The 15236-nt window shown below is 41.3% G+C and overlaps 2 protein-coding genes across 3 annotated transcripts in view; both read right to left on the bottom strand.

Moving 5' to 3' along the window:
* The window catches only part of LOC125967042 (E3 SUMO-protein ligase PIAS1), a 38818-nt gene extending 34552 nt beyond the window's left edge, over positions 1 to 4266 (bottom strand). The window contains exon 1 of the mRNA XM_049717727.1: positions 4214 to 4266. Within this exon, the coding sequence (XP_049573684.1) occupies positions 4214 to 4237 (24 nt within the window). The 5' untranslated portion in view covers positions 4238 to 4266. The remainder of the gene's footprint in view (positions 1 to 4213) is intronic.
* A 1610-nt stretch (positions 4267 to 5876) lies between these two features.
* On the bottom strand, positions 5877 to 13216 carry LOC125967039 (SKI family transcriptional corepressor 1 homolog-B). Of its 2 annotated transcripts, XM_049717724.2 has the most exons (8): positions 13046 to 13216; positions 10665 to 12393; positions 10186 to 10264; positions 10027 to 10083; positions 9764 to 9826; positions 8776 to 8850; positions 8625 to 8699; positions 5877 to 7597 (listed from the first exon to the last, which is right to left on the bottom strand). In XM_049717724.2, exons 2-8 carry the CDS (start codon positions 12381 to 12383, stop codon positions 7500 to 7502), a joined length of 2166 nt encoding a protein of 721 aa, XP_049573681.1. In that variant the 5' UTR covers positions 12384 to 12393; positions 13046 to 13216; the 3' UTR covers positions 5877 to 7499. The 2 variants fall into 2 exon arrangements, with proteins under 2 accessions (XP_049573681.1, XP_049573682.1); XM_049717725.2 differs by lacking the exon at positions 13046 to 13216 and having other exon boundaries at positions 5877 to 7594; positions 10665 to 13025.
* Between the last annotated feature and the right edge of the window lie 2020 nt (positions 13217 to 15236).

Genomic DNA, 15236 nt, shown 5'->3' with positions numbered 1-15236 from the left:
CAGAAGACATTACGTTTTACGTAGATCGGGGCGGTAAACCAATCTGAGGACTATACGCAACACGTAGAGTACGCACCTCCGCCGCCATTGAAAAATAAATACTATCGTTTGTGCAAAGCATTAGAACCCTCTAAAATGGCATGGACAAAGAGACATGTTTACGAGGCGCAATTAGAAAAATCTGGAAAGCCAGGATCATCGCAGAAGAGCAACGTGACAACGACGAGAAGGAACTTGGCATGTTTAATGGCGAACTTGCCAAACTGTTTAATTTGGATACAGAAGATGAGGATTTTGATGAATTTGCGTATTAATATCGATTAACAACGTGAGTAAAATACAGTACATGATTAAATAGTAGAATAAAGTACAATGTAACTGACTGCCTTGCTTCTGTGATGTTTCTTTTTTTTTTTTTTTTTTACCATAAGTCATGGCATGCATGCATCTTATAATGCGGTGTGTCCTACGTGTGGATTAAGTAGAGAAAAGCCCCCGCTGGTTAAATTTGGGGAAAGTGTGTCAATGAGTGTGGGAGCTCAACCCAGAGATTATCTCATTTTTGGAACTACTTGAGAAAGTTGACAATTTTCCTCAGCTGAGTGACACAGATTGGCTTTGTGAGTTAGCATTTGCTGTGGACATACTGACATATATGAACGCGCTGAATATGCAGCTACAAGGGAAAGACCAGTTTGTGAATGAAATGTACACAAACGTCACAGCGGTCAAAACCAAGCTCACCTTAGTTTGAAAGCAAATGTTAAACAAGTCATTGGCTCATTTCCCCACAACAGCGACACTGAAAGAGGTCCCTCGACATGTGAAAAAATACACTGCATGCATGTCGGTTCTCTGATTTTGGAAAAATAGACATGTCACTTCAGCTAGTTTCATGTCCCTTCGCACATCCTGAAACAGTGCCAGAAGAGTTGCAACTAGAACAGATTGATCCCCAATGTGACACTGTCAGAATCAGCTTTATTGGCCAAGTTTGTGCATCCCAAACAAGGAATTTGACTCCGGTTGATCTCAGCCTCTGTACAACATTTAAGTGACTAACAACATTCAGGTTAAATCTAGATGTGCCTGAATGTTCTGTAACTCGACTGAATAAGATAGAGCATCAACACACCCAGGTCAAATCTTGATATCATAATTTATCGCTGTGTTATGAATGTGACTCTCTCAGTGTTCTGACCCACCCCGAACACTTTAATGTTCAAGACTTTTTTGCCCCTAAAATATATCATTATTATCATTATTAAAATACATGCCAATGGACATATGAACTGTACACGAGTGTATTTTCATGGGTACTTTACAATATATTAATTTTCTCACAGCCAAGGAATAGTAATACTATGGCTATTCTTGCAAAATATTATGACTTACTCACTCGATAGAGCCGGTGTTCAACCTTGAAGGTTTCCTCTACTAGCCTCTATGAAGGCCAAATGTACACAGCGTTCATATTTTGTAGATATTTGAAAGTCCTTATCTCACAGCTATAAATAAAGATTAAATGGAAAACTATCAACATCAAAACAGTCAACACCGAGAGAAGAAGAAGAGAGAAGAGTAATTTCAGCGTACATTTCAATGTGGTTGTGTCTGTGGTTCATCTGTTATTTTAATCCCAAGGAAGCAAGTGCATCGTGTGTGCTTTCTACCACTCAGCCAAAGTTACATTTCTTATCAGCACGCTATAAAACTGTCTCCTTTAGACTTTTGTGAATTATCACTCAACGCAAGAACCCTGTTTTATATTCGTAAGAAAGGAAATGGCTATCTTTGTAGATCAAATCAAATTAATCTAAGATTTCTCTTCACTCCAGGAAAATGAAACACTGAGATGCACGTCACACATCCTCAAAGCCTCCAAATATTATGACTCAAAACAATCACCGCCTGGAGGAAGCTAGTGACAAATTAATCAGAGCATCAATTATAAGAGAAAGCTTTTGGGGATGTTTTTTTTATAAACATTCAAGTTCCATCCATCTTTGTCTTGCTGGCCCATTATTCTATCTATTTTTCAGATGAGCTTTTTGGAGCCAACTTTGTTTGTGTTAGTACCAACTGTCTTATTTTTTCTGCTTTCCTCTTCAATCACACCATTTGGGGGTTAGCGACCTATGCTGAGACAATGAGAACACCAACTGGCAAAAAGAAGTAACAACCAAAGCATTGGTAGGCAACCTATGAATTTTTACTGTGTAAAAATTACAGTTGAGAGGAATCGTGACAATATTTAACGCTCATAATATAAAATACCAGACATTTGTTTGGGGCATCCATTTTCTGTTGAGCAAGTCACCAGAGTAACAAGGGAGCTGCAACCTATCAGCTGACATTGGGGGAGCGGCTGGGTACACCCTTGACTGGCAGCCTGCCAATTACAGGGCACATTGAGAAATAAAAGTCCACTAACACGCACAACTATGGGCTATTAGGGTGTTCCGTTAATCCAACATGCATGTCTTTGGAATGTAGGGGGAAGTCAGAGTACCTGGAGAAAACCCATACAGGCAACACTTCAAACAGGAAAGCAGCCAAGAACTGGGATTCAAAACCAAAATCTCCGAACTGCTAGGCAGACATGGCGTAGAGAGTCTTTACTGTCGTGTTGAAGAGGGAGTCCTGCGATGGTTTCTTTGCTGAAGCACCGATATTAAATTGGCACATGTTCCACTTGCATCATAACTGCGTGTCTAATGTTTGTAACAACCGACTCCGGGTCAAAATCGCTGAAGAATTCAATGAGTTATAATGAACGGAGCCAAACACAAGCACTCGAGATGTTGTATATCTATGGTCTCGACAACGAGCTCCCAAGAAGACACTAAGACATCCAGTGTTTGCTGGGAGAAATATTTATCACTATTTTGCAACACTAACGTGTGCAATAACCGAGCCGGACTCTACCATTGGCCACAATGCAATCAACGATTCTATTTTAGGCAAGCCAGTAGGAACTAAAAATAAAAAAATTCTGTAGTTAAAACAAATCGGCAGCACTGCGTCTGCTTGATAGATGAAACTTTTTATCTCATTCATATGCAGTAACTTCATAAATATGCTGTATATGAAATGTATACACAAGAGTATGCATAGTGTGCAAACATATTAATCTCAGGCATTAATCTTATTATTTATATAAAAGACCATGCATTATTAACACCAGAATGGGCTGCATATCAGGCCATGAAAATGATCATAACCTGCTCAATATTGTATTTTTGTGTTCAATAGTGTTTAACAAGGTTTAAGTGTGATAATGTGCTAAGTGTTTATATTTCAAATGTTATTTTCTGATTAAGCATATCCAATATTTTGAGTAAATAATAAAAGAAATAATCAAGTTCTTTTGTCAGCTTTATTTTTGCAGCTTTTTTTAAAAAAAAAAACTTTGGCGAGGTAGCGTTTCAGTACTGGCATTGAGGTAATTTATGCAGGTACAGTATGAAAGTCAAAATGTTAGTATTACTGGTGAGTAAAAGCAAATACACAAGTTCATACACACATGAAAAATCTATTTAAAAACGGCAATGAGGTCTCTAATGCTCAATTTATGCACAAGGTGCATGGAAAGTGTATTTGGAGTGCATAACGGTTCAGGAGGCGCTAAAGCACTGCTGCTGTCATCAACAGGTAAAGTGAGCGTCACATGAACGGGACAGGTAAGCAACTATGGCTGAAAGAGCTTAGACTCATCGTTTGAGTCGTGTAAAATATATGGACAAATAAGCGGCGAGTGTGAGATGATTTTGCAGCGTGAATTTGCGTGCACGATACACACGAACCCGCTGTCATGTTCGTGCCCTGTGTGACAGCCTCGACAGTCAGTCGGCGAAACAAAACGCCGACATCTGCAAACCTACTTCCAAAATGCATATTTTAACCCCTCTGATGGGAGCTTCTAGCGTGCTGTTTAAACGTGAAACATTGATGCCCGCCCATTCAGCAGCCGCTCAACTGGACTGAGAGGGGGAAAGGGTCCCTGCAGTTCAGCCAAACCTGCGAGTCTCCATATCAACATAAACACGCTCGCGCGTGCACTCAATAAAGTTGCCAGACTGTTTGCGCTGTCAGCGTCATCCCGGACGAAATCGCAACACACAGACGCTTAAACCGGCAGCGCCACGACTGACTTGACAAGTGAACCTTCGACCAGCGCGGAAAACCATCCCGATTTTAGGCTGCGCCTTACCTTCAGTTCCGCACTCTCCGCCATCTTGTATTTCTCTGCGCAGGCGTGGTGAGGAATCCTGCCAACGGGCACGCGTATGTCCCTTCGTGAACGCGCTCATATCCACTGGGTTCCAGTACGTTCAAAAACACAAATGCATTTACCCCCTAAAAAACAGATGCACTGTACAATTTTGTTATCAAATACAGTTTAGTTGAAGTCCTTATGTTCATTCAGATTTCGTCCGTTTTTTTTTTCAATCCACGACTCTATTTCTGTTTTGTTTTGTTTTTGTTGTTTTGTTTTGTTTTGTTTTGTTTTGTTTTGTTTTGTTTTGTTTTGTTTTGTTTTGTTTTGTTTTGTTTTGTTTTGTTTTGTTTTGTTTTGTTTTGTTTTGCTTAATTTATTTACAATAAGCGCCTCACAAGTTCACGAGGTGTGCTTTTGTCGGTTGTATAATCAAGCACCAGAAGGAATATAAATAATTTTTATTTTTAAATTATTTTCTGCTATACCCTCAACGATCACACAATTCATTCATTCAGAAAACTACTACATAGATATGAAAACATTCAAGGTAAAAAAAAATATTATTGAATTTTATATGTAATCTTATCTCTATTAATATCTGATTAATTAATTCAGTTTGACGGATACAGAACTTGAACCATGCATAAATGGTAATTAATCTTTGCACGCTTCATGAATTTGCCAATTTCAATAAATGCATTTCCTTTTTTAGACAGTAGATGACGCCTTTGTACAGCAAATAAAGACCCCAAGAAATTGAGCATTAAGGTCACCATCCTTGTTTGTTTTCGCCAATCATCTCTTTCCTTTGTATTTGCAATAGTTTGTTATGTCTTCCCTTTGCAACCTAATGTTTGTACACAGCAAAAGCATAAAAAGTAATTTGCTTTTGGGCTTTCATCTATTATCACACTGAGATTCAGCCACAAAAGATTCTATAGTGAAACAAGTCATACCGTTTAGTATGGAAAAGGTTTTATTTCAACAGTATGTACAGTATGTCCGCCATCTGGTGCATTGTTAACAGTCATAGATGCGACAGGTGTATGTGACCACACATGTTTATACAAGTTTTAAATAATCCCAGCAAATACAGTCAGACAATGTCACCAGTGGTTAACACATGGGAGCTGAGACTGAATGCTGTTTTAAAATTGGCTGTGCAAATGCAGTCTAACTAAATGAAAGGCACATTGGATAAACAGAAATCAAGACACGCTCACAGTAATAGTACAAACAATAAATAATGTGGCCAGAATTAAATGATATGCATGGCCCATTTATCTAATATGCAGTCAGTTCATAATATTACCACTGGCAAAAGGTTGGCAATCTGAACTCCGGCTCAAACTACCCACCCTTAAATTTTGTAACATACAAAGGGATCACTGCTGAAGCTGTGCTAAGCTTATTCATCACACATGAAAACTTTTTTTAACAGTCATACAAGAAAAAATAAAATCTATTCATTCTATAGAAGGCTCACAAGGGAGCTGGAGCCAATCCAGCTCTTATTTTGGATGAGACGTGGATTCACCACGACAATCTATAGTCTTTGATTCACCGAACATGCATGTTTTTGGGAGGAAGTTAGAGTTACGGGAAAAACCCCACACAAGTCAAAGTCAAAGTCAGCTTTATTGTCAATTTCTCCACATGCCAAAGACACACAAAGAAACCGAAATTTCGTTTCCCGCTATCCCACGGTGACAAGACATGGCCCACAATAGACAATCAAGTAAACAAGTAAACAACAGCGCGCTGAATAAATAATGAATAAATAACACAACAAATAAATAAGAGGAGCAAAAAGGAGCAAGTGAGCGTACATTCCAGAAAATAGCGCAACAGTGCCACACGCTACGCAGAAGGGGGTAGAGAGTTCAGGGTCCTAACAGCCTGGAGAATAGTGCAAACTCCATGCCCAGAGTTGAACCCAGAACCTTTGGAATGTGAGTCAGACATACTAACCACTGAGTAAATGTGTGGCTCATGAAAACTATATAAAGCAGCATGTCCATAAATATGTTTACCATTTTAAACTGGAAAAGGGGTCCATTCAATCACCATGAATTAGTAGCGTGTTCTATGGGCATGACACTTTTGCTCTTTGTCATCACTGGCAGTCTTCTCTGGCGTTATCACAAAAAATGTTAATAAAAAGCTAACTACTATCTGTACTCAATGAGCTGAAATCTCCAAATATCTTTTATTATGATGAAATGATCTGTAAACAAATAATCATGAGTGGTTTTCTGAGGTTTCTTTCAACTCCCACTAAATGACCTTTAAGAGTTTTTGTGCTAAATAAAATATGTAATAAAGCAACTAATTCAGTAGGACGTTTTAGTATGCATACAGAAAAACGCCGGCATTTACAATCACAGAAAATTAACATTCATTGTGTGTCAGTTCAGTGACTTTATGTCTCAGCATGAACCGTCCGGGGACTCGCAGCGGCACAATCAATATCTATTAGGACTCCCTTCAGAAGAATTAAATTTCACTATTAGATCAGCCTGCTCCCCTGACACCGTGTCAAACATTGTAAGTTGACTTCCTGATGTCCGTGCCAAATGAAAGCGATCACAGTGAAGTCAAATATGCCGAGACAATAAGATCATTCTGTATGTCTCCAGTAGGTGGCAGGCTAAGACTACTGGCAAAACAAAAAAAAACAAAAAAAAAAAAAGGCGCAGAACGTCCAAAGTGTATGAAGGCATCATGACACATGAGAGAGACAATCTTTTATTGCATGATCTCAAACAAACATTATGATCTGTCACTTTTGAAGTAAGTGCTTCCTTTTCAACCTAAACATCCTTCTTTTCTTTTTCTTTTTTTTTTCTGATATGAACATTTGGTATATAAAGGACGACAAAAGCAGAGATGTTGCCCATTTAAAGTGCTTTACAACACATATGGTGATACAAATAATCTGAAAGAGAAATGAAGATGAATACAGAACTGAAGTGATTTAAACAAGCAATAAAAAGCGAAAGTATGACATAGGTTTCAACTTATCACAATTAGACATGCCATTGCACATTGTCACATGGTATATATTGTATTAGTGCTTTGCCACCATTTTTCTGAATCGTTAAATAGCAGGTGAATTCTTGGTATGAGCGTTCATATCAGACCACTGGACTCAACGTAAAACAGTGTTGGAATAAATCCTGCTTTTTCTGAGTGTTTGCTCAAGTGCTTGATCATTGATAGGAGTGTTTTTGTGTGTGTTGGGGGTTAAGGGTGGGTGAAGGGTTTGTGCCGGAATTTAAGGAGGCAGTAGAGGAGGTTTAAAAGCGCAGGCTCCAGTACACTGGCGAGGGGTCAACATCTTGCAGGAGAAATGGTGAAGGGCGTCGTGAGCTTCTAAGGAGGAACGGGCCCATCAGTAAGAACATGTCCACTCACATTCAAATTACTTGCTTACTTCTCACCCAAAATATTGACATTGATCAGTTATCTATTGCTGTAGTGATTTCAAACAAAAAAAGTAGCACATTGAATCGTTATTATGGTATTGTAATGAAAAGGCTTTTCGCTCTTGGTCCAAGCACAAAGTATCTATTAGAATAAAATTAATAAAAATAATTAGGGAGGGGGGTTTGAGTACGAACATGCTGTTTGCCCTCATCATATTTACTGTGACCCTGCTCTGTGTACTTAAACAAGTGTAACACGAAGCCAATCCTTTAGCGGGTAGCTTTAGTTGCCGTCTAGCCCATGTAACTGATACAGCACCACATAACGGGCTGTCTATTCAATTTTCCAGGCGACGATTTAAGAGAAAATAACCCTGACAAACAAAACAGCGTGGTTTCAGTTTCACTTTTTTGTTTTTAGAGCTCTGTTATTCTAATCAACCACAGCAGGAAAAAAAAAAATAACATGAGGTGGAAAGACATATAAGGGACACAATGCACTTAGGTCGAAAAATATTAGGACAGTAACAATAGTCTTGATTTTTGCCTCTCAAAAGCCTGCATTTTTAAAAGCTAATTATTTTTTTGACAATTGGTATAATATGTAAATATAACCACACCTTTTATGACCTGGGTGAAACTTGTTTTGTCAAACACAATTGAGGTAGTCAGCATCATAATTTCCAAAAAGCCTAAATACCAGATTTTTGTGACACATTTGTCACATTACAATTGTGACGGTTAAAATTCATTGTGGTCATGGACTAAAGTCTTTAAATCCAGCCAATACGTCCATTCAGGACCTGACTGAATTGTTATTTTTTAAACATAAAGAAGTGTCCCTTTTTCATTTTGATTTGAGTTATAGATTCAAAAAAATATGGCTCCAAGTTGTTTCCATTAGATTAAAGAGCACTCATCTACTTCTGCTTCAAAGTTGCATCTATTGATGCATAAAGCGGAGAGACACCCACCTCGAACAATCTGCAGCTGCTGGACCATTTCCTCTCTGTAGGACAGCTCGCGCTTCATTTGATCCTGAAAATTATCTGAGGAATACCAGATATTGTGGAGACTCGTTCATAATGCTTGAAACAAGATAACGGTTAAACATGAGAAAATTACCTTTCAAATGTTGAAATTCTCTCTCCAGCTTTTTCCTCAGCTCCATCTGCTCCAGGAGCTGCTTCTGCAACTCCTCTGTGAAGCCAAACAATACAAAAATATTATACACTCTGGAAACACCTGGACATACCCGTAGAATGCATTATGCTTAATTTTCATGAATAATATTTTATTTAACTATATATTATTTGATGCACTGCAGTGTCTAATGTTTTGACTGCCCCGTGTAGCTAAATAAAGTATAAGTAGGCGACAGCCATCGCCACAACCGCAACAAACAATACATTTGTGACGGAGCCAAGCGAAATTAAAGCAGATTGTGCATGCGTACCGCGTGCATAATGAGGCAATCTTCTCTTCAATTTTCCCATCACTCTCTTGAAATAATATGTTTTGAATATATGCACGTGAAAACGCGAGCATGTAGTAGACCGCGACATGAGGGGCATTTACAACAAGCGTCGCCTGTCGGACTCGTGCATGTGTGCGCGCGCTACATAATTGTCGCACAGCACCCGCAGGCTACGCGAGGCCATGATATTTGGGTCTAGGGGTTTTTCCAAGCGTTCAAAAATAATTAGCTGCCACGCCTCGGGGTTGTGGCTCTGTTCGTTAAAATATTAATAGCCTCTAAACGATTTCCTCTTACAATAATAAGTCCAAACGACCATGTCTTGTGATTTAGTCCGCAACACCTATGGGAACGGTTTGGCCTCATAAGATGCAAATTCGCATGTGTAATGTGCCACATTATATTTAGCAGGACAGATGCATGCATTTAAAACGTGTGTGTGTGTGTGTTTGGGGGGGTTCATAAATCAGGAATCAGCAATAGAATGATCGTTTTTGCACAGAAGTCCAAACAATAAATGCATTGAATTTAATATTACATACATCCCTATACTGCACATAAATATACTGAAAGTGGGCCCTATTTTTTGCTGCATCCAATAATAATTTAAAAGCATCTATTTTCTAAATCTTTTACCTTTTGCCATGTTCTCCAGATTTCGTTCATGTACACTGATGTCAATGCGTAAAGCTCCCTCAGCTGTAAAATAAATAAATAAATAAATAAATAAATAAATAAATAAATAAATAAATAAATAAATAAATAAATCGAAAGTTTGGCTAGTTACAACAGAGTATATTGTGCATTTAAATAAAAACACAACATAAAATGTATTGGCTTAATGCAAATATTTTAAGAGCATATTTATCATGTGAAAATCCCTTCAAATGTAAAAATACCTTGTTTGTCCATCTGTTCCTGATTGGATGTTATATTTTGTTGACCATGGTGCGCACCTGAAAATGAAAAAAAAAAAAAGAAAGAGGAAAGAAAAAAGTATTTAAAAAGGAGGACGAACAGGTTCACACGCACGAAAGGTAAATGACCCAAATAATCACCGTTTGATCTGCAGGGGCTGCTCGGCGACTCGAATGTCTCGTCCACTTGCACTTGGCAGTCCTTTTCATCCGCATACACCTGCAAAAATGGCGCAGACGCACACGCACATTTACCGTCATTTCAACTTTACAATGGAGGCCTTGATTTTACAAATGACAGGCACCCTGCGAATAAATGAGGAAGCCACGGATTCAAATTGTGTATTAATGTGATCAAATTAAGTATAATTAAAGGAAAGGATGAAACGTAGGCTACAATAGAATTGATTATCTGGGTAAAATAATAGCATTTAAAACAGTTTTTTTTCCAAGCCACTTTTTTAACAGTGTACCTTCATTTATTTAAAATGTTACACACACAGTCACTGATTTGCATGCAAGCAATGCTATTTTTATTTGATTTTGAACAACCGATTCAAGGGTTAAAATATCCGTGCAAATACGACTTGACCTCATTTTAGAGTTGAATGTTATCTTACGTGATGAATAGGTGAGCCATCCCGGATGAGCCTGCCTTCATCGGAAGAGCCAGTGTGCGCCGAGTCCTCAGGTGATGCTACAGCGGGGCTGCAAGGTGCACCCTTCCCCTGGCTCTCTTCAGGCGCCTCGGGCGCAGGAGACTCGTGGCGGTTCCCTCTCGGCGAGATCCGGATCGGCTCTTCATCCTCTGCTCCTCTGCTTGACTCCACATCAACGTCGGGATCCTCGTCGTCGTCGTCGTCTTCCACGGTGTCTCTGTCCGGGGACATGGATCTATAGCTGGACGTTTCGCTAACAAAGTCCGGGGAGAGGTAGCCAGCCCGCACATTGAAACCCTCCCGGGTCCCGTACAACTTGGCGATGGTCTCCGCGTCTTTGACGACAGGTCTAAAGGCGGAGATGTAGCTGATCTTCCGGTGTGAAATCGTCTCGTCCCCGGACCTGTCATCGTCGTTCCTGCAGTTGCTGGACGAACTGGGGCGTCGCTCTCCCGCATCCTGCTGCTGGTGGCCGTCTTTGGGGGTGCTCACACCCCTTTCGCTTTGGTCTGATAAGTCGAGGTCGGCCTGGCGAACCCCGGGCAGCTCCGGAGGTTTGGCCTGGTAGGGCGGCATGGGGAGGCTACTAGCCGAGGGCCAAAAGACGGGGAAAGCGGGATAAATTGCGTCCTTGGTAGTCGGCCAAAACACGCCGGGGACGTTGCTTTTAGTCACATCTGGCACGCTGTCACTTTTTTTCGGACACAAGCCGTAGCTAGCGAAACCATACGGGTGGTGCGGGAATAAGGGTGGGGGGATTTTTTGGAGCATGCCAAAGTTTTTACTGGGGACCGGGATGAGTGGATAGCTCCTCGCACTGCTCGCCAAAGTGATGTTATTACTTCCTTGATCCTCGTCGCACCGTAAAGTTTTGCGCGGGACTTCCGGGGAAGCGGTGCGGCTGAGTGCGGATGAAGCTTGCGCTTTCATGGGCGACTGCTCCCGCGAGCTCCCCATAGGAAGCGTCCTCTTTCTGCTGCCCCCGTTAAACATGGCCTTGACATCCTCCCACGCGTGGTTGATCTCGTCCGAGGGCTTCTTCTCCGTCAGTTTCAGGTGGCGCCTCCACGAGTTGAAGTTGGCCGCGTCCGGCTGCAGGTACTTGGACTCAGGGGTGCGATGCGAGTGGAAAATGAATTTATTCGGGGAGAAATACATGTTGCAAAAGGTGCACTTGATGCACTTGGCCCGGGAGCTGTTGTATCGGGCCGGGATGAAGCTTCCCCTGCAACCCCACGCACACTCGTGGGACACATCGAATGCGAAATTCTCGGGCAGCTTTGGGGGGCTGTGCGCCCCAAGGAAGGACTTGCAGAGCCGCTCGGCCTCCCGCTTGGTGATCATGCCGCAGCGTCTGGACGAGATGGGCATGGCGCCGGCGCGTCGCAGGAGCTCCAGCTGCACGGGGGTGCACTGCACACAGGTGATGCCCAATGCCACCCTGCGGTTGTGGATCTCGTTGTAGCTGTAGTTCTTCAGGAGGGTGTTGGAGATCTGGGCCAGGCACAGTCGTTCTCTCCCGTCGATGACAAGGGAGACGATGGGCACCCCGTACAGGGAGGTCTCGCTCACTTGGTTCGGTTTGAGGGGGCCGGAGAGGCCCTGGGTGTCCCGTTTGGGACTTGGGGTGGAGCTGGCTTCTCTTCCAGGCTCTCGAAGCTGTCCGGCTATTGACTCCATCCCTGGAAGCCTGTCATTCACATGGAAAACTGGATTGACGCTGGACACAAAACAACATATATAAAATGCGAAAACGAAAAAAGAGTCATCCTAGTGCGTCAACAAAATAAATTATACGGTAGCAAGCCCTTTCTTGAGTTCCTATACATTATAAAGTGAACTTTTGTCTTAATTCCTCCTGCATGCGTGTATGTAATGTCCCTCCTGTGCTGAAGAGTGGATGTGCTGCTCCTCTTATCTTCAGATCGGATCAGCACTTATGAGTCAACTTCTTAAAGACCCACATAAAACCTTTAGAGGCAGATAAGGACAGGATGAAAATGCAGCCTTAGCTGCGCAAATGCGCTTAGCGGGGAGGAAAAGAACAGGTGTAAGCTCCTTTGCTGGTAATTACACAGATCCAAACGTGCGTATTCGTATTGTTAATAAAAGACCAATCCTATTTATAATTAAAGCATCGGCACGGATTAACCTCAAACTGCCAGGAAGCAGGTCCACCTCGTCTACACTTACACACATTTACGCTTTTGCGAGCTTTTACGTGGCTCCACGAGGAAAAACGAATGGCACTAAACGTGTAAAAAATTTTTTTTTCAAAATTCGGATTAAGCGCGCAAAAACACGAAATGAATAATTACTTTAATAAATAATAAATTTCTTACCTTCTGTTCAAAAAGACGACACTCCCCCCCGAAATTGGGCACAACACTATAATAATAATTAATAGAAATGCAAACAATGCTACAACTAGGACAGTATAAAATGTGCTGGATGCGTTATTTGACTAATATGCACACATGGTGCAGCAGACAAGGTGCCTCCATCCTGTCGGCCAGCAGGGAGGTAAATAGCGGGTAGACAGCCAACACACGCCACCTCTCGATCGCCCTCTCTCTTTTGCTCACCCACCTCCCCTCTCTCTCTCTTTCTCAAAATCAAGCTCTTCTCGCCGTCTCGCTTTCAGACGCGATGAACAGCAAAACCCCGGTTAGGATAATTGTGCGGCAATGACGCACCACACGATAAAACATTTTAGGCCATAGCAGCTCTAATAGTTTTGGGGTCCTTTGGATGAAATATGTGTGAGGAAAGTCTATGTTGTGAAACTGAGGGGTGCTGAGCCACCAGTCATTAAGCATACTGCCACCTCGCAATCAAACAAAAAAAAAAAAAAGAAAAAACAATGGCATCCATTTTAATTACATCACATGCATGGGTGTATTATTTTCCATCTAATACTGTTAGTAAAATAAAAAGTGGAACTTTCCAAATCAATCTATAATGACTCATTTGTCTCTTAACATTTCTATAAAAATATATTTGAAAATAGCTGCATGATTCATGATAATAGAGTAGTCTGGGCTCCTTACATCGCATAAAGGGCCTTACCGCAAAACACATTTTGTCCCTAAAATACCACCATACTCTCTTCATGCAAACTAATAATAAAAAGTCTGTTTTTCATGAATATTATTTAGAGGCGTGTTATGAGGCTGATGTACCATTAAATTCAACCAGTCATTTACACCAAAGCAGCAAGTGAAAATCTGAGTATTTTAACCCAAAAATTGTCCGTTCCTACATCCGGCATTGATGGCCACAAGAGTCTCATAAAGTGTCATTTTAGATTGGACTACAGCCAGTGTTTTCACAGAGGAAACAGACTGAGCTAGCTGCTCCACGGTGCACCGCGACAGACAATTGGCTCAGCTCATTTATCAAGTTACAACACCATCTGCTTGGCTTCCACGGTCACGCAAATCAATGTGAGGCCTCAGCAATGAAGGGAAATGTGGCAGAAAGAGGGAGGGCTAAGAGCTGATGTTTAAAAAATGTTTTCATATCTATGACTATTAGCCCAGGGAGGGGGAGGGGGGGTTATGCGAGACATTGTGGATATACCTGCAGCAGGTGCACAGAGTCAAGAGATGATATTTACCTAATGATGGCAAAGAAAGGCTGAAGCTAATCTGGTTGCATTTAATTTGCAAAATGTAGTGGATAACAATAATAATACTGATGTAATAATTTTAATAATAAATCATATTAAAGTACATTAAAAGTAGTTGTGTTGCAATCAACAGCAACTCAATTTTTCATTATGGTTAAAGGCAGCCTTGAATTTGACAGGGTGGCAGGTGAGAGACAGTTACCAAAATGTTGTTTTGGGCTGATGGTGGTGGTGGTGGTGGTGGGGGGGGGCTCAAAACGTAGCAGCTGCAGGCCTACACACACGCACAGACACACACACACACACGTGCGCACACACAACACACACACACACACACACACACACACACACAAAGGACAGCCTCCAGGCCATGCAGCCTTGAGACAGTTGTGGTCTACAATTTGGGGGAGGATAATTTGCAGGAATTGACAAGAGGGTGCACATGGCATACGTTTAGTTAACAAAACTCCCTGTTTGGCACCACATTAGACAATTGGCTTCTCAGAATTACATGTTGATGAAATATCAAGAATAAAACAAACACCAATTGATATACAAAGGTGGAGTCACTGTACTAATTTTAGGTTCCCCCGCACGCAGGCGTGGGGGGGAACCTAATTTTAATTTATGAATCAATGGGCACAACTATACAGCCCCAAAAATTATTTTTAGGTATTTTGATGGCTCTTGGCAGCAATTGTGAGACATTTCTGAGTTGTTTGTGGTACTTGAGGAAGACTGTGCGGTACTGTATCACTACCGCACAGTCTCTACTGACGCAAGATAAGCTGCGTCCTCATCCTCTCTACAATATTGATGCTAAACATGATCCTCGATCTCGTCTTTCACCATCAAGAGGCTTTCCTGCCGCCCCCAGCAATAATTACAATTTTACACTGTAA

Source organism: Syngnathus scovelli, chromosome 4, assembly GCF_024217435.2.
Source record: "Syngnathus scovelli strain Florida chromosome 4, RoL_Ssco_1.2, whole genome shotgun sequence".
Classification (NCBI taxonomy): domain Eukaryota; kingdom Metazoa; phylum Chordata; class Actinopteri; order Syngnathiformes; family Syngnathidae; genus Syngnathus; species Syngnathus scovelli.
This window is presented reverse-complemented; position numbering and strand designations above follow the sequence as displayed.